The 21,347-nt window shown below is 49.6% G+C and overlaps 1 protein-coding gene across 3 annotated transcripts in view; it reads right to left on the bottom strand.

Moving 5' to 3' along the window:
* The window catches only part of MEGF11 (multiple EGF like domains 11), a 363,230-nt gene that overhangs the window by 179,250 nt on the left and 162,633 nt on the right, over positions 1-21,347 (bottom strand). For all 3 annotated transcript variants that reach the window (XM_061182006.1, XM_061182004.1, XM_061182005.1), the window contains exon 5: positions 6,666-6,758. In XM_061182006.1, coding sequence (XP_061037989.1) covers positions 6,666-6,758 — 93 coding nt within the window. The remainder of the gene's footprint in view (positions 1-6,665; positions 6,759-21,347) is intronic.

Below are 21,347 nucleotides of genomic sequence, written 5' to 3'. Positions count from 1 at the left end.
TCCCGGACCAGGGCTCGAGCCCGTGTCCCCTGCATTGGCAGGCGGATTCCTAACCACTGCGCCACCAGGGAAGCCCTCTGTATTTGTTTTAATCTAAGGAGCAAAGTTTAAATCACTTCTCAGGTAACTAATGTGCCATTACATGGTGCAAAATTTTAACTCTATAGCTTCAAGAATCATTAGCAAAAGTCTTTCCAACAAATGGTGCTGGGAAAACTTGATATCCACATGCAGAAAAACTGAAGTTGGACTCCTACCTTATACCATACGCAAAAATTAACTCAAAATGGATCAAAAACCTAATTCCATGAGCTAAAACTATAAGACTTTTAGACAAAAACATAGGGGGAAAGCTTCATGAGACTGGATTTGGCAATAATTTCTTGGATATGACACCAAAGGCACAGGCAACAAAAAAACTAGATAAACTGGACTTTATCAAAATTTAAAAGTTTTGTGCATCAAAGGACACTTAACAGAGTGAAAAGGCAACCCACGGTATGGGAGAAAACGTTTTCAAATCACATATCTGATAAGGGATTAACATCCAGAAAATATAAAGAACACCTACAATTCAGCACCAACAACAAGACAGCCCAGTTGAAAAAAAAATGGACAGATGACTCGAATGGACATTTCTCCAAAGGAGATACACAAATGGCCACTAAAGCACATGAAAGGAGACTCAACATCACTAATGATTAGGGAAAAGCAAACCAAAACCACAGTGAGATGCCACTTCACACCCACTAGGATGACAATTATAAAAAATAAAAATAGAAACTAACAAGCGTTGACACGGATGAAGAGAAATTAGAACCCTGTGCCTTGCTGATGGGAATGTAAAATGATGTAGACTCTGGAAAACGGTATGGCGAGTCCTCAAAAAATTAAACATAGAATTACCACATGCTCCAGAAATCCACTTCTGGATATACATGCAAAAGAAGTGAAAGCGGGAATTTGAAGAGATATTTGTACACCCATGTTCACAGCAGCATTATTCACAATAGTCAAGGTAGAAGCAACCCAAGTGTCTGTTGATGGGTGAATGGGTAAACAAAATATAGTATAATATGTACATACAATGGAATATTATTCAGCTTCAGAAAGCAAGGAAGTTCTGACACATGCCACAATATGGATGAAACTTGAAGACATTATGCTAAGTGAAATAAGCCAGTCACAAAAGGACAGATGTTGTACGATCCCTCTTATATGTGGTACCTAGAGTAGTCAAATTTTTAGAGACAGAAACTACAATGGTGGTTGCGGGAGTGGGGAATGGGGAGTTAGTGTTTAATGGGTATAGAGTTTCGGTTGGGGAAGATGAAAAAGCACTGGACATGGATGATAATGATGGTCGTCGCACAGCAATGTGAATGTCCTTACTGCCACAGAACTGTACACTTTAAATTTTCTGTTACGTATATTTTCACACACACACACACACACACACACAACACACAAATCTCTAGCAAACATATGTCGTGGTTTGAAAAGGACTGACCTAGACGGTCCCTGGCTAGTTTAGGAGTATAAGCATATTTCTGAGCTGGTAAATGTCTTATTTTAATCTGCAAGGATAGCTGAAAGCCAAGTCAGCCAGGGGTCCCACACACCATTCAAGATAAGAACACATTTGACTGGGCAGAAGCTACTCTTGGTGGTGGCCCAACTTGGTTCCTGCTGCCTTCATTACTCAGGCCTGCTCCGCAGTCCTGTCTCGTGCTGAGCATCAGGCCTGGAGGGCTGGGGTGTGGGCAGGGGGGACAGTTTCAACAAATAGTAAGAGGCTGTGGAGCGGACTTTTACTCTCCCGCACTCTGTTCGCATGGATAAAACCAGTTCAGTGGAATCTAAGAATGTGGGAGACTATGGAGAAATGGGAGGGATTCTCTCCATGTCTACCCCAGCCCTCCGGGGAGGCCTGAGACCAAAACCAAAATGCCATTCTATAGCCCAGAACCCAAACTGCAAATCACCATGGGAGGGAGGCAGAGGACCAGAGAAGCGGGACCCAAGAAATACAGTAATTAAATAATACAATGAAGGCTGAAATTTCCAAGTTGATTCTTGAGTATCGTTTATAAAAGTTAACAGGACATATTTAATTTAGGAATTGGCTCACGTCCTTCTCCTTACAGCTGAAACCTCATAAATGAAATACACTGGACCATTGCCCAGTGTGGAAATAAAAGTTATGAATAATGTTTCTATCTCAATCACTGTCAGTGCTTTACTATTCCTAATTACTTTAAAAAGCTAGATACTCAGTATGGCAAAACTTTTTTTCCTTTTCATCTCCACTTGTGAGATTAGTGCAGTTTAATAAGAGTCACTCTGTGGTCTTTATTCAGTGTAAACTGACATTTCATCCTTTTACTCTTCATTATTATATAAGATGGAGGTTTATGACCAAGCATGCAGCCACTCCATTTCCCCATATTGGTCCATCTAATATCTTGGCAGTATCCACGATAGCTGACATGTCTACCCACCAGGCAAATCAGCATCACCTCACTTCCTTTATGGAGCAGAAAGAAATTCATCCAGGCCTTCAAGAAATTAGGCTACGGGGTTATAAGTCTATAAAAGAATGAAAAGTTCCCCACCCCATCCTACTACTGGATTTGTCCCCTTCATGTCTATCAAAGTCATAAATCCCTTGGCAGCCACAAAGGGCAGGGCAGGGGCAGGCAGTAGGATGATGGATCTTTATAATCTTCCCTGCCACTTCCAGGAACTTATCCTAAGAAGAAACTGGGAAACGTGGGCAAAGATACATGCACGAGAAGAATCACTGCAGCATTTTTACACAGGACCACAATCCCTTATTCATATGTTAACAACCCAAAACTCTCTAAAGAGTCCAAAGGAATTATTTTTTAATTTTCCAAAATTCATTTAGAGGCAAAACCTTCGTGGAACTGATTTGTGGTTAAATATCTTCTATATATCACTAGATGTGATCAGTTATATGTCACTTCAGAAATATTACTATGTTTCATCCCAAGGTGCTGACCAAACCCCACTGGAGGCATATGTCATATATGATATAGTCACCATATACCTTCCTGAACTCTGAAAAAAATCTAAATTTTGAAGCCAACAGGCCACAAGGATCTTTGATAAAGGACGGTGGGCCTAATATAGTGAAAAATCAGAAACAGCCTAAAAGTCCATCAGCAAGAGACTGGTTAAACACTTTTAGTAATCCATAGAATGAAATTCTATAAGGCCATTAAAAATTTTAAGGGAGATTCATGTTTATGGACAAGGAAACGAGTGTATGACATATAGTTGAATTAAAAAAACAAGTTACAGAATAGCACATACATTTGATCTAAATAATAAAAGTTGTGTCCAGATCTAACTCTAAGAACAAATGTGCAGAGAAATAACAGGAAAGGCAAGCACCCAAATGCCAGAATTGGTTATCACTGGGTGTATGGGTTTAACTTTCTGTCTATACTTCTGGTGCAGTTTGAACTTCCTTTATAACATGAACAGGTATGATTTTAGAATCAGAAGAAAACACCAGCAAGAATGATGCTTTTGACTAAACAGAAATCAAAGCTTCCCTGCAAGGATGTCACATGTCTAGACATGCAAATGACAGACCCCATTCAGAAATCTCCAGAGATACACATTGTGCTCATCAGGATACCCATCTCCATGGACACAGGCCCCACAGAGCACACACAGGCAGACAGGGGTCCAATGGCACAATAGCAAACAGGGTCAAATTGCTGCTTGGAGTAAACATAATCACAATTTGTGTCCCATGGCTGATTCATCTGTCTCCATGACAATATCTCAGGGCCACATCTTTCAATCAGATCCTTCTTTCCCCTGTGAGCAACTAGGTTTTCTCAACAAAGAGCTATTTCAACCTCAGGCTGTATTAACAGAGGTTGAGCATCCAGAAGGAAGGAGAGCATAATAATTATGTGTTCAGGCTCAGGACCTAGGTTTTCACTTGATCAACAGTCCCAGTTTCGTCATTTACTAGCTGTGGGCCTTTTGGAAGTTCTTTAACCCCTCTGCGCTTCAACTTTCTCATCTGTAAAATGGGGCTAATTCCCACATCATATGGTTGTTGTGAAGAGTAAATGAGAAGATGAATAAAGTGTTAGTGCACAGGAAAATCCAATAGAGAGTACTTAGCTCTATTGTAATTTTTCCATACAAGCCTGCATCGGTGGTCAGATCTAGGAATGATAGTTTAAAAGGAACAAAGGCCATAGCCAATGGAGAGAAACTAGATGGGGAAGGCAGTTCAGACCACGTCATGTGAGAAACAAAGGAGCTCGGAGAATAAAAATTGAGTTGGGGGTAAGTGATCATTGTCTTCTAATACCTGAAGGCCTGACCCATGGAAGGGGACTCTGGTTTCTTCTGTGCGGTCTCAATGGCTATTATCAACTGCTCTAAGATGACCTTCTTCCCACACACAGTCTGTGGCCTTGTTCACTGAGCTCCTTGGGAGAAAGTTCAGACATGGCAAGGAGGGCCATAGAGATCCATCACCCAGCCCTGGCCTTAAGCTAGAGACAGATGATTTTGAGAATGAGAATCTATGAATTCCCTTCATTCAATGCTGCCGTCTCTCAAAAGAGGGTTGGAACTTATCTTTTAGGACTTTCTGAGGGTTTAGTAGTACATGCCCTTGAGTAGACGCAGAGCTGGTGGTTCTTCAACCCATGAGGGTGGATTTATTGAAGAAACATTGTGGGTTGCTCAGCACCAAGTCTGATGACTGAATCGGGAGTGGAAATTGGGCCGCCCGGTTTTATACTGTAAAGTTACAAGGCTACGTGCTTGGTAAACACACTCCAGGGGCAAGATTTACTCTAAACTCCCTACTCCCATTGATCAAGGGCCACCTCCCTTCCACTTCTTTCACTAGACCGGAAGGAAACCCTGAGAGATGGACTCTGTCTGAAAAACCCTCCGGGCCCCCCAACCAACACAGTCCAGAAACAGTGAGCACCAAACACACTTGCACTGGTTGGTGGTTTATATGCACTCAGGACTCCTGGGACTCAGGCTGTATTTCAACCTCCAACAGACTGCGCTTGACATTATAATCTGGCAACAGCAAGCAGACCTGTCCCAGCAGGGTTCACAGAATCCAAACTAGATAGTTCCCCATCAAAGATTCATTGCAGGCAAAGTTACACAAAACAAAACACAGACAAGGTGGGGAAAAGCTCTCAAACGTTTTGGCCAGCATGTTTCCTGGAGTTCACAGAAAGGCTGCTTGAACACATTCCTTTAACTCACGTGTTCCTCGGGTGTACTTTTCGTTGTCTGGAGGAGTCCCTGCCCTGTTGTTCAGCATGACTTACCTCAAAGCAGGGAAACAGGTGGAAGGAGGAGGGTACCACAGTCACTGGAGGTCCCAACACATTGGAGAGAGTCTCTGGAGCACCCCAAACAGATCCTGGTCTCCCCAAGCCGGGTAACCACCCAGGCCCAAACAAAACCACATCCAATAGCTTGCTTTGGCTGGTATGTTCCCATGTACTGGGTAGACAAAGAGGCTCCAGCCAAGGCCTTTGGAAAAAAAGGACCATAACTAGACGTTTCCACCCCAGCAGCGACTGGAAAAGGGCAAGAGCACCGCATTGGGCCAACGTGGACCCACCATTCCTTCTCCATGTTGTTATGACAACTGCAGTCACTACGGTACAGGGAACAGGGAGGCGGCTCCCAAAGATGGGTCAATGATGGGGGTTAGACCCCTACTGGATCAGCTTAGCTATGTTACCTACTCAAGTCACACACAGAAAGATACTATCTCAGCTCAAAGCAGGAAGAAAATTGGGCTTCAACATTAATCAAGGACTCCTTGGAAACCTAATAAGACCATGACATTAACCAACCATTGATTGCAAAATGTGCCACTGGAAAGAGGCTCATCTGTGAGTACTGAAGGGAAATGAGCCAAAGGAGAAGGATTTGCCTTCAGCTGGGCTCTTGGCAGAGAATTCCCCAAGGAGCTGCCGGTGTACCCCGCCCACTCGGCGGCCAGCCCCACAGGAGAGACGATGCCTGTGATGCTATGAGTCACTCTGTCAGTCCCGAGAGCATCTGCCTCACTCGTGCTCACCAGAGAGCCTTCCCCAGGGAATGTGAACAGTCTACCCGGAGAGATGTAAGAACACAGTGATCAGCCCTACAGGCATCCCATTCTCCTACCTTTGGGGACACAGAGGCATCCCAGTACCCATCAGTCTCATAAATAAGTCCCCTGAGCCTCTGTGAGCACCCACTGAGCCTTTGCACCAGCAAAGCTGAAGACCAGGCCTTGACCACAGTGACCTCCTGGGTCTGCGCCCTTAGGTGGCATCTCAATTTCACTTCAAGCCTCAAAGACCTCATCCGGAGGTGTTTCATCAAAAGCCAGAGTCGTACAGATGACCCCACAATTCCCAATACACACGACATGCAATGCCCCTCCAGGCCACCACAAACCATGACCCTCATGCCCCTAGAGCCCTCCACCCCAAGGACCATCCAGTAGGTATGCTTCCTCCCCGCTGCCCACACTCGCTAGGTAGCCCAAGCCCAGGACAAAGAACTCAGGATCCACACGGCACGGCCCCTCCCCAGCCAGAGCCATGGCCCCGCTCAACTCCCAAAGACCCTAGACTCACCGCTGGAGCAGTCAGGCCCTCCCCAGCCGGGCTCACAGTGGCAGGTGTCCGGGGAAACGCAGCGGCCGTGCACACATTCCTCTGTACACAGGGCTGCAGGGGATCAGAAGAGAGGGAGAAAGAACAGGAACAGAGAATGAAAACCAACCATCTGGTCAAGGAGCACAATCCACTTTGTAAAGACTCCCTGGGGCCCAGGGATGCTCAGAACGCATCACTGGCTTTGGGGAAAATCAAGCTGCTCCTGACCTGAGTTATTTAATTAACTCCGAAAAGGATTCAACAAGGGTGTGCTTCATCCCAGGCTTGTTTCCTAAAATGAAACCCAAGCCCACGAAATGGCAGCCTTGGTGGCTTTTCAAGAATACTTCCTCCAAGGTTGAACACTTGGAGACGTTCCACAAAGCCCAATCCCTACATCCTCACTCCTGCCCTCTTTCCCCATCAGTTCAGAAAATGACCCATCCTTTGGCTTCCCCAATTTCTTTCTGCAAAGGCCCCCAAATTTATCAGGTTGCCTGAAAAGAATCCATTCCTCTCATGTTTTCCCCACCTTTCTTCCCTCCTTCCCAAATGTCCCTATTTTGGGGCTCTCAAATGTCAGCAAATCTGCAAAGTACACAAATGCTGAGGAAAAAGCAACAGCTAATTATAAGAAAGTAATTAAGAGAGACAGCCACGACGATGATAATTGTAATTAGAAAGTGCCTGGCAATTTCTTATCACGCAGTCAAATGCTACAGCCTCCCTGAGTTGGGAGGCAACGGCAGCAAAGTTTCCATCAACTACCCCAGTGCTGAGAAGGCTTGCTGGCAGCAGTTTGAGGGAGGTTATTTCTCTCTCCCTTTGACATCCACATTTTCTCAAGGTCATCCATTGCTCCTGAGAGATCTGCCCCACCATCTAACCCATCAGTGAGGGATTACAGAAACCCCCTTTGCCACCCCTGCCAATTTTGTAAGCTTGGGAAATCAGCAGCTACCATCAACCCTGTCAGTTGCTCAGAAGGGATCTAGATGAAGCGCTTTTTTTCTGACAAGCAACTAGAGACCTTCTCTCTGCCTGGAACTGGCCTGGGCTGGGGGGACAGGTGGCCCCCAATGGTGAGCTTGGAGGAGCTGCCACTGACTTCTGAACACCCACCCTGCTTCCATGTCCACTGCTTGGCCGAATGCCCAGCAAGAGGGCGCTGTCAGGGTAGACAACAGAGTTCATTTTATGGTGGGTGTGGGGACCTCTGGCCCCTCCCAAACACAGACACTGACCCTGAAGCTGTTGCCTTAGCTTTGCCTAGGCCTCCTGGCGAGGCAGGCCCCGAAGAGCCATTTCAGATGCCCTACTGGTTAGTGGTCTGCAGACAGCCCATCCTCTGCCAGCCTGGGATGTGGTGTGTCTAGGGGGAGCCCTGGCCCTTGAGTCATTCTCATGTGTACAAGTGGCTTTTGGGCAGAGTTCTGGTTTGTGCTCAAGACTTTGACAGCCCCTCGCTTGGAGCTTTGGGGAGCAGCTGGGGCCTACTAGCTAACCCACTTCTTACTGGGGAACCAGGCTGGACCCTGACCTCAGTGGCCACCTCCACTTAGAGCCACAGTGAGCTGCTCACCCGGTTGCTAGCAAGACGCCCACCTGGTCATCCCTGCTGCCTGGCTTCCCCTGCTCCCACTAGACTTTCTAAACAAGCTCAAATGGGTCAATGTCCCCAGTGTACACTGGACACTAGGTATCCTTCCCCTGGCTCCCCATCCCAGCCCTGGCCTCCGCTGCTCCCCCTTCCCTTAGGCTGAGGTCCCAGTATGCTCCACAGCTGGGCCAGTCCGCCTTCCAGCAGACCCTTCCATCAGCTTGTCAGGTGAGCCCAGACACCTCCAGCTGCTTTCTGACTGCAGAGATCAGCACCTTGCTCCCTGGGGGCTCTGCTGGGGGTGGCAAGGGCAGGCAGTGGGCTGGGAACCTGCCGCGTGGCAGGTCTGGAAGGCACCTAACAGAAAATCACGTCCAACTGCTTCATTTTATACACGGAGGAACTGAGGCCTGCGGGTCTGGGATCCTGTGAACAGCGCGTGGCCTCTGGCCAGAGAGGAGGGGGCTGCAGGAGGAGGATCCTGGAGACAGAGGCCTCCGAAGGCCGGGGGAGTTGAGAGGAGCCCAAGACATGGGGCCTTCATGCCTCGCCCGGGCTGGACGTCCTCCCCTGCCCAGAAGACTCAAACCAGAGGAGCTGTGTCAACGTGTCCTCTGCAGGCATGGGTGCCCTGCAGGCTGGGGCTGGGCAGGGGCTTGGAGCAGATCAAGGGAGAAAAGACGAAGACCACCCAGTACTCTGGTCCTCTGCCCCTAGAGACCTAACTCCTGGCCTCTGTCCTGCACCCTCTCCCTACCTGCAAGGGAGGTGCATTCAGGGACTCTGAGCAAGCTCCACCCTCCCCCTTCCCTTGGCTTCTCCCCACGGCCCCAGGGACCCCTAGGACGGTCTGTTGAGCACCTCCCCCGGCTCAACCCTGTATCCAGCACCCGGACTCCCGGTGACCCTACATGCGGAGCCCCTGGGCCTGACTCAGGCATGTGCTTGCTGTCCCCACGGTCCCTCCAGACCTCGTTGACCCCTCCCCTCCTTATCACCCTGGTACTCTGGGCTGTTAGCTTGTCAAAACCTCAGTCCATTCATATTTCACAGGTATTGTTCAGACAGTGTTGTTTGAAGCATGAAATACCGGGAGCAAATATCTGAGGCTCAGATGACCATATTTGGCAACTGGGCCACTGTGTGTTTGTGTACCTGGTGGGGAGGGGACAGCACAGGGGTGCTGAGAGCCGAGTCTCCTGAGGAGGAATGCAGGTGAGACCCACGATGATGCTCTGTGGGGCAGGGGCGGCCGACTCCTACCCCAGGCTCTGCTGGAGCCCACGGTGGGCAGCCCCTCCACAGAGGGCTGGGGCTTACACAGCAGCCACTCCTAGAGCGTGAGGTCCCCTAAGTTCTTTCTGACCCCAGTCCCTCGTGCCAGCCGACCCCCTAGGAGGGGCTGAGTTATGGGGGCATCCCCGGCCTCCCCCTTCTTGGGCTCCTTGACACGGGGGTATTTTGTCGAACCCTTCTTCCCTCTGCTGCACACCCGTGTGCGGTCGTGCGCAGGGAATCCGAGGCTGGCTCTGCCTGAGGGCCAGGCCCTTTCCTGCCCCACTGAGAAATCTGAACCTCCGCCCCGTCAGCTTCCCCCAGCCACCGTCTTGCCTCGGTCCTGCTTCTAACCTCCCAGGCGCTAGAGGCACATTTAGCGAGAAGCAGCACGGCACAGTGGTTAAGAGCACAGACGGCACGCGGGGAGCCGGGGCTGGATCCAGCAATGCCACTTAGCAGCTCCAGACTTCAGGCAAGTTACTGCCCTCTCTGTCAGTCCCCATCTGTTCAATGGGGGATGGCGACAGGATGGGCCTCGGGCTGTGTGTGAGGATTCAATGAGTTGACAAAGTACTTAGAGCGGAGCCTGGGGTACAGTCAGTACTGAGTGAGTCTTGCTATTGTTATTAGTAGGGTGTCCTCAGACCCGAGGGCAGGGTCCTGGCGATGCCTGAGCCTCCTTTTCCTCCACACACAGGCCGTCTCTCTCACTTCCGCCCTCCACTGAAGTCGTAGACACATGGGGAGGGCTGTAGGGACTTAGTTGGGGGGCAGTACGCTGGAGAGCAGCCCCATCTCCACCCCTGGTGGAATGGCCAGCATGGTAGAGAAGGTGATGACCTATATTTAAACTCCCTATCTGCCATTTGCAGTTACAATTATAGGACAACAAGCAAATGTTTTAACCTTCTGTGCCTCAATTTCTTCATCTGTAAAGTGGGGGCAATAATAGAACCTACGTCATGGGCTGCTGCAAAGATTTAATGAAGTAATACATGTTGAGTGCTTGGCCCACAGTAAGTGCTCCATAAGCAGGAGCTGCTATTATTACTTCTCTCTCTCTGTCTCTTTCTCTCTCTCACACACACACACACACATGCACGCACGCCATGGGGTCTGGACAGATGTCTAAGGCAGCTGACGGCAGTTACCAGTTATCACCACTTCCTGTGCACTACCAGGTTCTGAGCACCCACTATGTGCCAGGCCTCGGGGCTTCCACACATGCTACCTCAACCCCTGTCATAGGCCATCGCAGCATACCTTGAGGGAGTTACCTATGTCAGCACTTGTCTCTCTTTTGTGGATCTCCAGCCCCTGGGGGACAGAGGTCACTTCCTATTTGGCCTTTTAAAGCCCTTATGCTGCCTGGTACACAGTAGGTGCTCAGTGTTTGTGGGTCCCAAGGAGGAGAGCACCAAAGCACGTGTGGGGAGGGCGTGATTGCCTTTGGCTTCAGAGCTCAGTCACAGGGAAGTCGCCAAATCTCTAAACCCTGCCCCTTGGCTCAGGTTACCTCTGGGCCTGTGGGACCAGGGTGATGGGCCGTCTCGAGGGATGGTGGTGGGCGTGTAGAACGAGCCCAGCCGTGGGTGTGAGGAGATCTGGGTTTGCATCTACCAGCATCCATCTCAATGATATCAAGCAACTCACTTTCCTCTCCAGGCCCTACAACTTCACCTGGAACTCAGATGAGACCAGATGGGGCCTCAAGTCCCTCTCAGCTAAGAATCACTGGGAGCTGGCATCCGCCCACCTCTTCCAGGAAAGGCCTGGACAGCTGCCGGTGCTCTAGTCCCACTTCCGGGCCCCCAAGTCCCGTCCCCTTCCTATGGCCTAGTAAACCTCTACTCTTGACCTCACAGGGACCCCTGGTTTCTGTCCTCCATTTCTTTGCAAAAGCACTGGATTAAGAGCCAGGAGACCCAGTGTGAGTTCAGGCTCTGGGCTACCCGACACATGAGTCTGGGCAGGTGGCTTCCCCACTCTCTCATCTATAAAATAAGAGCATTAGAGCACATCACCCTTGAAGGCTCCTTCCACTGCTGCCACCCCCTTGATGCTCTGTCTCCACCATGTCACAGCAGCTGGAAATGCTTCTCCTGCGCTCACCAGCCCCGGGTCACCTGGGTCAGCAAGGCCAGGCACAGCCTCTATCACCAGCTCCACCAAGAAGCTCGGAGGGCTGCAGCCACCCCAGTCTACACATTTATGGAAGGTGAAATATTTTCCCACCAGAACCTCCCTACCCACACGAGGTTCCTCCTGACTGGCCCTGCCACTTCCCCACTTAGTATGGGTTTATCTGGTCTCCCCAATAGACTGTGAGCTCCTTGAGGGTAAATCCAGAGTCTTAAACATCCCTGTATCTCTCCATGAGCCATGCCTTACAGATACTCCATATGCGGCTATTGGTGGCCGTTCTGAGTACCTGTGCTTTGCAAGGGGCATTGGCAAGCCGGGGATCTGGATGCAGAGGGTGTGGACACATGACCTGTGAGGGTCATGTGAAGGTTGGGACTTGGTGTGGGGGGAAGTTTAGCCTGGAGAAGGAAGTATTGGGTGGGAGGCAGGTCAAAGTCAGCTGACAGGCTGAAAGGCTGCCAAAGAGAAGTGGGAGCCACTCTGTCCCAGACAGAATAGGGATTCAGAAGCACACGTGACAAAGGGGCAGATTTCAGCCTAACTCAAGGCAAGACTTTCTACCACTTGAATGGTTCAGCAGTTCAGGGGGCTCCTCCTATAGGTAGGGAGCAACCCACCCCTGGGAACACTCCAGCAGAGCCTAGAGGATCTACAGATGCTGGAAGGCAGGGGTTAGCAGGCAAATTACGACTCTCGGGCCAAATCTCGCTGTTGCCTATTTCTATAAATGAAGTTTTGTTGGCGCACAGCTGTGCCCACTCATTTACATACTGTCCAAGGCTGCTTTTGCACCGCAAGGGCAGAGTTGAGTCCTCGCCACAGAGACTGATGGTCAGCAAAGCCTAAACTATTTACTATCTGATTCCTTATCGGGGGAGGGGGCCCTCCTGGTCTAGAGGGTTCCTGATTTGGTGGAAAATTGGACTGTGAGACTTTTTTTTTTTTTTTTTGCCTGCATCAGGTCTTAGTTGCAGCACATGGGATCTCTGTTGCAGCTTGCGCGCTCTAGAGTGTGCGGGCTTAGTTGCCCTGCAGCATGTGGGATCTTAGTTCCCCAACCAGGGATCGAACCCACGTCCCCTGCATTGGAAGGCGGATTCTTAACCACTGCACCACCAGGGAAGTCCCTGGACTGTGGGACTTTTAAGGTCTCTTCCGCCCTTCTATACTTCTATCATTCACTCACTCCCTGATATAACCAGATGGTAAAACAAAGTCCAAAATGTGCTTAGGAAACACCCAGTGATGCCCTGCCTCCTTTCTCAAATGGTCCTCTGTTTCCTCCCGAAGGGTCAAGTGAACTTAATGACCCCTTGTGTTACAAGGATGGTCTTGCACGGATGGACACTAGCAGCTGTGGTGAGTGAAAGAGGCCAAATACAAGCCCTTCCTCTTCGCTGGGCACTGACTATCCATTGTTCCATTTGATCCATGAGGCCGGTATTATTACTGCTGCATTTACAGTTGGGAACCTAAACCACAGAAAGGGCTAAGCAACTTGTACAAATTCCCCTTGCTATCAAGAGAGCATTCTAGATGCATGTTACTCTGCTTTCACGATCACACCCCACACCCCACTTCCCAGGAGCCATCGAGGACAATTTTTTCTTAATCATCCCCTCCCATGAAATTCTAATACCACAGATATGCTGCATATCTGTGTATGTATTGTATGTATATCTGTGCTTTATATATAAACAGACTGAGAATCACTTTTTACCCCTTGAGAATGTATGAGCTGGATAGTCTCCATCTGTCCCTTCAGATCACTCCCCACCCTTCTCTGTGCCCTAAGAGTGGACCTCCACAGACTGCATTAATGGGCCTCCTTGCCCTCTGGCTTCTGGATGAGTTCAGCGCACGGGAAATAGCAGGAGCTGGGAGGCTGGGCAGGAGGCAAGGCTGGGCCATGGGTTGGTGGCGGTGGTGGTTGTCCTCTCCCCTACAGCTCACGGTCCTGGGGGACTTCTTCCAGCTCAGGGATGAAGTGGCTCTCTGCGGCTGCTAGCCCTAAATGCTGCACCATCTCTTGCAGTTTCCATTAACCCTTCTCAAGCCTTTATAAATAATTGTTTTATTAAACCCTCCTCAGTTAACATGCCATCTGTTTCTCACCAGGACCCTAGCTGACCCAGAGGCCAAGATAAGGTTCGAACCCACATCCGTGTGATGCTAAAAGGCCTGCTCTTAACCACACATTCCACCACCACCTGGACCACAGGTTGAGGTAAGTTAAGTACCAGCGCCAGATCTGTCACCAACTTACCAAGTCCCCTCCCTCCCTCTGGGTCTCAGTTTGTCTGTCTGCAAAATGAAGGGGTTGAATGACATGGTTCAAATGTTCCTTCCAGCTCTGGGAGTCTAGGGCTTGACTTTTTGGCTCACTGATTCAAGGCAAACTCGAGAAGATTCCATTCCACAAATGCCGGCACAGAGCTCAGCATGGGAACAAATGTGTTCTGAGGTACAGATGCAAGGCCAGAGCATCAGTCCTGGGCCGGGGTAGTATAAAGCAGCCCAGGACCCAGTATGGGGATCTTGGCATTGAGCCAAAGGGTCTAGGTCAGACTTGGGGTCTCCTCTGCAAACGAACTGCTGAGCCAACACTGGCCAGTCCCTGACCAAGGCATCCAGTCTGCTGTCCCTCACTCGTGGTGAGCGCGCTGAATCAATCCTCAATCCTATTAGCATTCCACTCAAGATGAACCACAAGTCCCTGAGGTGTTTGTGGTGATATATTTTGCCTGGTGGCTTGCAAATGATCTTACTAGTTAATGGAACTATAAAAATTACTTACATGAAAAGGTCAAGATAAATAAAGACAACTTCCATGCTCCCTGGCCAGCTAGGCTGATACCCAGCTAGGACAAAAGAAGGCTTGGGAAAGGAAGTGGTAGCCTCCCAGAATTCTACAGCACATGGCTTCTGGGGCTTTCCACAAACCCAGTTTCCCCAGTGCTCCAAGGCACACTGATCAGCCCTCCATTAGCATTCTTGGCTGGAGCCTCAGATGAGGCTGTCATTTGATTCTGCTTGGAAATAAAATGACCTACATCCAAAAGGGCCCAGGTGCCAATTCCAAAGTGACACACTTAGCATGAGTGATTCTGCCATGGCCAAGATCACATAGCATGTGGGGATGGGGGTGGGTGGGAGTATGTGTGTCTGTGTCAGGGAGTCACCAAGGGAAGTTCTAAAACCATTCATCACATATGTATCATTCATTCCTTTATCATTACCAGCCCTGCATCCCTTCCACAGCTGGGAAGAGACAAAACAGCTGGTGGGCACATCTAGAGTTGGCTTTTAATTGCTGTGGTCACGTCTGGCTCTGACACATGAAGAGTCAATTTTTTTAAAAAAAGAAGCATTTCACCTGCAGGGCTGATAGGATGGAAGGACATGAAGGGCCAAATGCTCTCCTGGTCTGGGGCCTGTGGGTCCCCCTTCTTCCCAATGAGGGGTCCTGGGGAGGCTCACACAGAGCTCTGGGATGGGTAACCAGGGGTTTGTCACCCCCAGCCAACCTGCCAAGCTGGCCCATAGCCACTTATCTTAATTCAGTGGTGCCCTGGCTGAGTTTTATTCTTTGGCATTCTAGCATCATCTAAAAGCCCGGGTCCCTGTTCCGCCATTTATTAGCTGCGTGTCCTTGAGCCGCCTGTTTTGTCCTCAGTTTCCTCATCTATAAAATGGCTGTGGACTTACAGCTAATTCATGCAAAGTGCCTAGAACCAGAGGTTAGTTATAACTGTTGCTGGTTGTTTGTCTTTTATGCTATTAAGATTCCTCTTCCGAGGACTGGTCAGGGCAGCTGAGATGCAAGGCCCCAGAGCATCCTGAGGCTCATTTATGGCTCAAAGGATGATAGAACGGCCTGACTTCGACCTAAGGACTGCTCATTCACCGAGGCAGGGAGGGGAGCGCCGTAGCACTGGGAATACTGGAGGTGCAGAGATTGAGGGCACAGAGGGAGGAGACACAGTCCAGGTTCAGCTCACTGGTGAATTCTAACTTATCCAGGGGAGCACCGTCCACACCCCTTTCCTCTTCCGTTTCTCAGAGAAGAGGAGCATGGAACAAAAGGAGGCCCCAGGCTGCCAGGCCCTTTCTCTCAAGGAAGACCAGTGGTTGTGCTTCTGGGGGGAAATGTGAACTTGCGGGTGGTACCTGCAGCCCTGCACCCTATGCTTATTCATGCAAATACCCACCCACACATATACAGTTCACCTGCTGTGTGCTGGGCTCCCTGGGCAGGGCTTATGCAAAGGAGTCCAAAATGCAGAACTGCCCAGGCCCTGCCCTTGGGACTCCCAGGCAGTGAATGCTCCTCCTGCCTGTTCTTGACCCCTTTCCCCCAAAAAGCTCCTCTGGCCCTTACGAGCCTGGGACACACCCTCAGAGAGTTGTGCACAGAGGGACAAGGGTCATGCTCTGATTCCCATGGGCCAGGATTGTGAGGAGATCAGAGAATGGACTCGGGAGCCAGGCTGTCTGGATTAAGTTTTGGTCCTGCTACTTCCTAGTTGTGTGATCCCAGGCAAATTACTTTACTTCTCTGGGCCTCAGTTTTCTCATCTTTAAAATGGGGACAATGGTCCTCTACTGTGTAAGTTGGTTGCAAAGTTAAATCATCAATACACGTCAACTGCTTAGAACAGTGCCTGTCACATGGGAACCTAGCCATTACTTCTTTCGAGGTCACCTATTCCACTCTCCTGCCTCTGAGTAATCACTGAATCCGAAAGCATTTATTAAGCACCTACTACATACCAGACACTGTGCTAAGTGCTAGGAATACCATAAGCAAGTAGCTACAGTCCCTATCTTCACAAAGTGATAGTGGGAAAGGGAGACAGTATGTGAGTGAGCGAGTGGGTGAGCAAGGGCACTAAAATGTTTCTGGTGCTGAAATCACAGCCAGTTCAGGGTGGGCCTCTCTAGTTCATCCTACGTCCCAGCACTTAGCATGGCACATGGCATCAATATATGTTGAATGATTAAGTATCTGAATCTGTAAAGAATATCCCCCCTCTCCCTTCACCCAGAGCTCTGCCCGTCTCTAATGTGGGCCATGCCAGTCTGGTTAGGGTTGAATATGTAGTTTAGCTGAGACCAGGGCAACGCCAAGTCCCAGATCTCCCCACAGTGGGACAATGAAATGCCCTTTAGAAAAATTCCGGTGACTCTCCAGCTTACAGTCAGGGACTGTTCCAGCAAAACTCAATAAGGATTTCAGTCGGGTTTGGGCCTCCACGTTCCAGCCTGGAGACCTGGGGGCTGCCTATCATCAAACGTCAGTATCAGATCACAGACTCCCCTGGGTTCCTATCCCGTATCTCTACCAATCACCCCAAGATATTAGCCTGCCTCTCAGTCTCACCACAACATGGCTTAACTGTTAATAATTGTTTATCAATTAAAATTGTCAACTTGTCAGAATGTTCCTATCGGGTTTGCAGGTAAAGCAACATGTGCAACCACTGGGCCTGATCAAAGCACCAGCACTGCAGTCAGTTCCCTTGATCAATGCTGCAGGCCCCAGATCTGCTGTGGACACTCCTGATACGCTCGGCCTTCCTCACTTTGTAAAGGATTTTCCCGGTTGAGCTGTTCAAACTACCAATCCTGCACTCCTGCAGGGAGCAACAGCTTTTCAACTTGTTAATGATGTTGGAACATACGGCCTGAGTCAGCAACCCCCAGCACACAACCCAAGAAAATCTTTTTCTGGGTTTCCCCCCCCCCCCCGCCCCGTTTGACAGATGCCAGGCTTTCTCCAGAAAGAAACATTCCAACTGATTGATTTTTTTTCTTTGGGAAATTGATCCTCACTACCTACAAGGAAAGCAAAACATGAGGCTTGTCAAGCATTTTTTTAATGCTCTGATTTAAAAACTGGTCCCCTGGTTCTGCCTTGTGACTTGCCCTCCCTGAAGGAGCTGGCCACATGTGACAGAGTCCCACAGGAGGGGCGCTGGGGAGATGAACAGATGGACATCAGAGAGGTCCCAGGCAGAGGGACATGGTTAAGCACAAGGGCTTCAGGTTGGACAGACCTGGGTTCAAGTCCTGGTTCTTCCACTTAGCTAGCTGTGTGACCTTGAGACAATTACAATGACCTAACAACACAAAGCCTCCAGTTCTCCCACTGTAAAACTGGTCCAATAGCATCACCTAAATAAAGGGCTGTTGTGAGGGGCTAAATAAAATAATGCCTGTAAGGTAGGGCCCCATAAATCCCAACTCTTACTACCATGATTGGTTTTGGAGGAGGCAACCCACACACGACACGCGAACATTCGGAACTCAGGGACGTCAGCAGGCACTCGGAACCATGGCATCTCAGAGCAGAAGGGGCCAAGTAATTAGAGTTCCCACCTCCACCACCTCATCCAGTGCTTGGAGCCCCTCTCCTACATCCTGCGCCAAACCCCTACTGAGAGGCTTCTAGTAGCAGCGGGTGCAGTCGCTCTGCTCCAACCTCACTCAATTGCATCCACATCCTCAAGTGAGAAAGGCTCTCTCCAACCTCTGGGCCTTTGCACGTGCTGTCCTCCCTTCCAGAGACAATTCACTGCTGGTTAATTCATTCACCTTAAATGTTGCCAACTTAGGAAACTGTCCCTGGGCACTTTCAAAGGGTTAGGTGCTCCTGATATGCACTCCCCTAGCATCTGCCCTTCCTTGTCAAAGCACAGGTCTTATGTCACTGTTCTGCTTGTTTGACTGTCTTCAACTCTGGACTAGGAGCCTCTGAAAGGAAGATGCTATGTCTCTCCCTCTCTCTCTCTCTCCCCAGTCCCCTGCTGAAACCTCAGGGTCCAGCACAGTGCTGGCATGGAGCAGAAACTTAATAAACATCTGTTGAATGTATGAATGAATCAATCAACGAAGCCCCTTCCGTTTATGAACCACCCTAACTACTAGAAAGCTTTTTGCTTCACTGAGCTGAAATCTGCCTCCACGGAACTTGCCTGTGTTGGAACTGAGTCTGCCCTTTTCTGCTCCCCAGCCCACGTTTCATTCCGATTCCACATGATAAGACTTCAGGTAGCTTTTCTCTACTGAGACTGAAGTAGATCAGAGACAGAATGACAGGACCCCATAGCTTCTGAGGAGGGTGTGGCTGGGACTGACCGTCCTATGCATGGAGAAGCATCCTTCCTGCCTTCAAAGTTAGCCTTTTGTCCTGGATACTGTGGCCAGGCTGCTGCCAGCAGCCAGCGTAATGAAGCTCACACCAAGGTTTATGAGCGCCGTCACTACCACACGCACCAGTGGCGAGCAACCCGTGGTCCTCCTGGTTTTAAATCTCACTCCTACTGAGGAGCTAAATCAGGAGCTACTTAGCACCACTGGTTTAGAGCTTTAATAAAAATAGTGCAAAGTGGAAGGAAAAGGCAGCTGTGAAGGTCACTGTCAGCTGCTCCTCCCTTCCCGCTGCTGCCATCCCTGCTAGCAACTCTGCCCAGCCAGGGACCCCTAAACTCCCTTGAAGCCCACAAATGGGAGTTGGTGCTTTTATGAATTAGTCCTCATCAAATCACATTCCTCTGTAGCCTGGGCTGTATTTGTTTCTTGCCCAGCTGTGTTTAGGAATTTCCTGATTTCTCAGGAACTTAACTTCTTCTCTTTGAAAAGACCCTTTAACATCCCTGGCCCGAGAATCTAGAGGGCTCTGACTCTGCTCTGTGGTTAATCCGCCACGTGGACCACTCACACCCTCCATCTGAACAATGCGGGAGGTGGGGTGGACAAGGCAGACTCTCGGAGCCTTTGCAGCCTGATATTCTGTGAGCCGGCAACTGGCAGCTCTTCCCCGAATAGAGTTTAGAGAAGTTGATTTCCAGCTCCCTGATGGACCCCAACCATCCCCGGACCCAGGGTCAAGCCCAAAGTGTTTCCTTACCTCTCAGATAACTCTATTTGAACATTTAATGCTTTAGTTCTTAAAGAACCTTTTCACATTAAAAACCACCATCGCTTGTCCCACAGCTTCTAAGTGGCAAAGCCAGGATTCAAGCCCAGGGCTCTGCAGGCCCCAGGCTGGCACTCCTCCCGACTCCCCTATATAGCCTCTCCAGCCGACCTAAGCCTGCAGGGCGGCCGGTAAGAGAGCGATGCTGGCGCACGGGCTGGGTGAGCCGGGATGGCTTCCCAAAGGAGGGGGCCCCCCAGCCGGGTGACACGAAGCACCTCACCTGAGCAGACAGAGGTTTTGGAAACAGTCTTGATCAGCTCTCTCCTCTCACTCTAGTGGTTGGAGCAGGGTCACCTGCCTCTCACTGTTTCGGATATGCCATCGTCCTGGCCCTGGTGACTTGGGGTAGGGGGAGCAGGCATCCCACCCTGACCCTCCCTGCCTTGCTTTGCAGGATGGCCCTGCCCCTCACCCCCTCCTACCCACCCTGGAGCAGCCCTAAGCCACGAACAGAAACAGCTGAGATGAAAATGGGCAGGGACTCTGTCCTCTCCTAAATATCTCATCCACGGGCCCATTCCTGTACCTTTGGGAAAAAGCACCACCTCAATATACTTGCACTTGAGAAAATGACAGATGCCCATGGTCCTTTGTCTACAACAGCACTGTCTACAAAGCAAAAGCTTGGAATAACCTAAATGTCCATCCATAAGGGAAAGCGTAAATCAGTCATGGTAGGGCTACACCACGGAATACTACACGGCCATAAAAGGGAACCAGAAAGCTCTTCGTGTGTACTGATAACATACACAAAGCTAGAGCTGAAGTGAAAAAAGTAAAGGCAGAGATGGGTTTAGAATATGCTACCATTGGTGTAAAAATTTAAAAGCGTAGGGAAAGAATGCATATACGTATTTCCTTATATGTGCATAAACTATCTCTGGAAAGATGCACAAATACTAATACTGGCTTCCTCCAGGAAGGGGGAACTAGGAGAAAGGCTTCCTATCGTATCCCCTTTTGTAACTATTAAATATTCAACCAGGTGAATGTATTATCCATGCAGAAAATAAATACCATTAAAGCTGTAAAAATAAGGCACACTCTCCAAAAGGCCTCTGTTAACATACACGAGACTCCTCTGGGAGAGGAAACACGTTAGTGTCAACTTTATTAGTCCTGAGTGAGAGTAACTGTCATCACAGCAGAGCCCTGAGGGAATGGGACTTGGGACTAAAAAGCTTTGAGGAAGGTTTATTCTCATCAGGGGGCTAAACCTTGGCCACTGCCTGAAGGTCAGTTCTGCTGCTGAGTTAGGGCCTGAGAAGTCACCTCCCTGGCAATAGCCTGGGCTCTGTCACCCCTGCCTGGCCCAGCCCGGGACAACAGCAGGTAACCCGGGGGCTCTGCAGCACCTGGCAGAGCAAGGATGTGCTGTCCCAACTTCCCAGCAGCTGTTGGTCTCAGCACAAGGAGACCTAATAAAACATCATCTCGCAGATTCCCTGAGATGGCGTTTCCTCCTGTATCACGCTGAGAGGAGTACTGATTTTTCCAAATAAGACCCTTGTTCTCCCTCGTTCCAGCTTTCATCAACCTAATCTTGTAAGATGCTTTCCTTCCTCCCTCCTCTTCTTTCTCCCATCATCCTTCCTTTTTTGTGTTTCTTCCTCCTCTCCCACACCTCTCATGTATGCCCTCATTTCCTTTCCTC

The sequence above is a fragment of the Eubalaena glacialis genome, chromosome 2 (assembly GCF_028564815.1).
Source record: "Eubalaena glacialis isolate mEubGla1 chromosome 2, mEubGla1.1.hap2.+ XY, whole genome shotgun sequence".
Lineage (NCBI taxonomy): Eukaryota > Metazoa > Chordata > Mammalia > Artiodactyla > Balaenidae > Eubalaena > Eubalaena glacialis.
The sequence above is the reverse complement of the archived record's forward strand: the minus strand, read 5'-3'. Positions and strand labels throughout refer to the sequence as shown.